The following is a 4,199-nucleotide window of genomic DNA, read 5'->3' on the forward strand; positions in this document are numbered from 1 at the left end:
AGAGACTTTGAAGGAGAAGAGGATTACGAGAAGCAAGAAGATTGATATTGTTGGGGATTCTTATTTGGAATTGGAGATGGTTTTAAAACGAGCCAGAAAGAGTTGTGGGAAGAAGAAGAAGAAGACAGCAGAGCAGAAGAGCTTTGAAGGTGAGGAGGATACTGATGCTGGAGTCCAAGGTCTAAGCTGTCCTGTTGAAGAAGATTTGAAGAATGAGCGTGGTACAGTGGTGGAGGTGGATTTAGGAAAGATGACATTAGGAGCATTGTTTAGTTTTCTGGAGGGTCATCTGTCAAAAGAGATCAATCAGGAGACCGAAAGTATGATTGAGCCCATGCGAAGTAAACCTCAGAGAGTTCGCGAGTTTGTTTCAGAGCAGAGACAAGTTCAGGCTAAAGCGTGTGTTTGTTGAATTGGAAAAGTGTGCAACTGCTATGTTGCACACCGAGCTTCACTTCATGGAATAAGAAACACATAGTTACAGGTACAAGTTTTCTTATTTTCTTGGCTGTGTAGCTTAGAGTTTGGACTGCAATGATTTACTTGCATTTGCTTTGCGTGTGAGACAAAGTAAACAGTGGAGTGTGTTTGAGTAGGTTTCATAAGTTTCAGGCTTGTGCCCATTATATAGTAGTAGGTTTCAAGGACATCGAGACTCATATCTCAGTCTTTTTAATTATACAAGTCCTGTTTCATTGACAATTTTATCTTAGCATACTGATGTTTGAATGCTTGAACAATTCATTTTACCAGATGACAAGAAGGCTGACGTCTTTGCTCTATTCTCTCTTTTCATCTCATGTGGTCAACGGCAAAAGCAAGTCCTTCAGAAGTGCCTCGAAAAATATCTTTAATTGGGTCTAGATATCTGAATATCTGACTGTAGCTTTAAATTTCTGAAAGATATATTGATAGCTCCATTTTGTTTTTGTCTCTTACCCGAGCCTGTAGTGTTTTTGTTGTCACGGGAATGCTCATATGTTACATCAAGNATTATTGATGATGTTGTTCAGGAGGAGCAGAAGAAGAAGCTTCCGCCTCGACCAAGGAGGAACAATAAGCGTCAGGGTAATTCGGGGAAGCGAATTAGGGTTTCCGAAAGTAACGATTTTGGGGATGTCTCTGATGTGAAAAATGTTAATAAGCCGAGTTTTAGGGTTAGGAAAGTTAGAAAAATCGAGAATTCTGAGAAATTAGGGGTTTCTGATGGATTAGTAGAAGTTGAAGATTCAATTAAAGTTGAGATTGTGCAATGGGAGAGGAAGTTTTAGGGAGTGTAATCAAGAAGAGAGNCTAACTCATTAAGTATTCTTGTTACCATGGAGTGACTTATTTCATTGATGTTATGTTAATATCTACTTGTTTCTGTAAACTTGATCTTAACTAGAAAAGGGTATGGTATGTAAATTTGACGTTTGAAGTGGAAAGATTGTGTTTGCCTTTTGGGTTCTTGAAAAGGCCAAAGGTTTAGGATCTCATTAACTAAGGTTAGTTAGTTAGCACTTTCACATGCTTCATCTTATTGTTTCATCAACATATTCATCACCTGTAAGTAAGGGATAAGGTTCTGCTTTTTGACATTTAAGGCTTTTTTTTTTTTTTTTGAGTTCACATGCTAAACCAAATCTTTCCTTTCTCACACCTATATGAATAGCCTTATACTACTATTAGCCTCAAAAAGACCACACTTCCACCAAAAAACTAACGATTCAATAACTGAGAGTGTACTCATCTCTTATGGCTCGTAACAAGCTTGAACTCCCTCTTGATTCTGAGGCCTACGAGATCATCTGCAAGATAGGAGTTGGTGTTAGTGCTTCAGTCTACAAGGCCATATGCATTCCCATGAACTCAATGGTAGTTGCCATCAAAGCTATCAATCTTGATCAGTCTCGGGCTGACTTCGACAGCCTTCGCCGTGAAACCAAGACCATGTCTCTGCTTTCTCACCCGAATATCCTCAATGCTTATTGTTCATTCACAGTTGATCGATGTCTTTGGGTGGTTATGCCTTTCATGTCATGCGGCTCTCTTCATTCCATCGTCTCTTCTTCTTTTCCTAGTGGGTTACCAGAAAACTGCATTTCCGTATTCCTCAAGGAAACTCTGAATGCAATCTCGTATCTTCACGATCAGGGTCATTTGCACCGTGACATCAAGGCCGGTAACATTCTTGTAGATTCTGATGGATCCGTAAAGCTCGCTGATTTCGGAGTATCTGCATCGATCTATGAACCTGTGACGACGTCCTCTGGAACCACATCGTCTTCTTTAAGGTTAACTGATATAGCGGGAACGCCGTATTGGATGGCTCCGGAAGTGGTTCACTCTCACACAGGGTACGGTTTCAAAGCAGACATTTGGTCGTTCGGGATAACAGCGTTGGAGTTAGCTCACGGGAGACCTCCGCTATCTCACTTACCGCCGTTGAAGAGTTTGCTCATGAAGATCACCAAAAGGTTTCATTTTTCTGATTACGAGATCAGTACAAGCGGAAGCAGCAAAAAGGGTAACAAGAAGTTCTCAAAAGCATTTAGAGAAATGGTTGGTTTGTGTCTAGAGCAAGATCCTGCTAAAAGACCATCTGCAGAGAAGTTGTTGAAGCACCCGTTCTTCAAGAACTGTAAAGGAGTCGACTTTGTGGTCAAGAACGTGTTGCATACTTTGTCAAATGCAGAGCAGATGTTTATAGAGAGTCATGTTTTGATCAAGAGTGTTGGAGATGATGAAGAAGATGAAGATGAAGAGATAGTGAAGAACAGAAGAATCAGTGGTTGGAATTTTCGTGAAGACGATCTCCAACTTAGTCCAGTATTCCCAACTACTGAATCAGACACTTCTGAGTCCAGTCCACGTATAGAAGATCAAATCCAAGACAAACCGGAAGAAGAAAACATCACAATAACCGGGTCTGAACTCGGTTTTGATTTGTCAAAGGAGGAAACTAAGAACCAGGAAGCTCAGGTTGTGGGGTTTGATAAAGATTTGGTGTTAGAGAAACTGACGGTGTTGAAGAAAAGTTTAGAGCATCAAAGAGCGAGAGTGTCGATTATAATCGAAGCATTGAGTGGGGAAAAGGAAGAGAAGAGTAGAGAAGAAGAGCTTCTAGAGATGGTGGAGAAGCTGAAGATTGAATTGGAAGCTGAGAAGCTAAAGACCTTGCGTGCTGAGAAAGATAGTGTTTTGGGTTAACTGTTTGTAAACTTGTTAGTATTGTTACCTTCCTATATGTTAAAATCATTTAGGTGGCTGCCGTAACATATTCTATATTATAAGTTTACAAATTTAAGAAAACTCAGGGTCGTATTGCCAAACTATGAAGAATATGTTTGCCTAAACAACAAATATATATTTCCTCCTCAGAAAACTGAATAAAGATCAATATTAAGTCAGAATACACTACAAAAAAATGTTGACTTGAGTTTACAAATATCAATATTTACTGATGCGAGTTCCTAGGATCAGTTCTACTTTCATATTAATGATGTTATGTAGTACTAATTTGATTGTGTTTTGCATTTTTAAACATCTTAATCTTAAAAGAAGAGAAAAAACTTAACACGGATTTCCAAATAACAAAGTTTGAAATTAAAATGCTCCTTCTTCAAGTTCTACCACCTCTACGATCATGGGCTAAAATAGATAAATCAGTTGGGCTAAAAATAAAATACTAATTCCAAAATAGTTCATCCTGTTTCTACAAGCCTAAGTAACTGACCCCAGTCGGTCCTAGTGCCTTGAATTTGGGTTTGCAAGTCATATATCCTAATCACATCGTTGATCAATCCGCTACAATGAATATACTCATCAGTCATCACATATGATTACAAGAACAAGATATAGTATGTCGCAGCATATTGGTGTCGGATTGTCTTATCACTCGAGTTCAAACGTACACTACACAATACATATTGTTAACAACAAGTCATTGTGGATGGGTATAGATTATATTTTCGTAGTTATGTTTATAACATATTACATATGCATAACATATTATAAAGTATTTGCAAAAAAATGTGTAAAAACATGTAAGAGTGATGATATACAATACTAGTAAAAATAAAAGAGAAGATGGAACAACATTATACTATTTCATTTTTATATTAAAAGATTACAATAAATGTTAGACAAATTTGGAGGTGAGGGTTGCCCGGTATCTACGGGAGGAAAAAGCAAGTACACGTGAGGATATGTTGAAT

The 4,199-nt window shown here is 38.2% G+C and overlaps 1 protein-coding gene across 1 annotated transcript; it reads left to right on the plus strand.

The window, feature by feature from the left end:
* Positions 1,544-3,315, plus strand: LOC104718986 (serine/threonine-protein kinase BLUS1). The gene has a single exon (XM_010436816.2). The coding sequence runs from the start codon at positions 1,738-1,740 to the stop codon at positions 3,190-3,192; it is 1,455 nt and encodes a 484-aa protein (XP_010435118.1). The 5' UTR covers positions 1,544-1,737; the 3' UTR covers positions 3,193-3,315.

The sequence above is a fragment of the Camelina sativa genome, chromosome 10 (genome assembly GCF_000633955.1).
Source record: "Camelina sativa cultivar DH55 chromosome 10, Cs, whole genome shotgun sequence".
Lineage (NCBI taxonomy): Eukaryota > Viridiplantae > Streptophyta > Magnoliopsida > Brassicales > Brassicaceae > Camelina > Camelina sativa.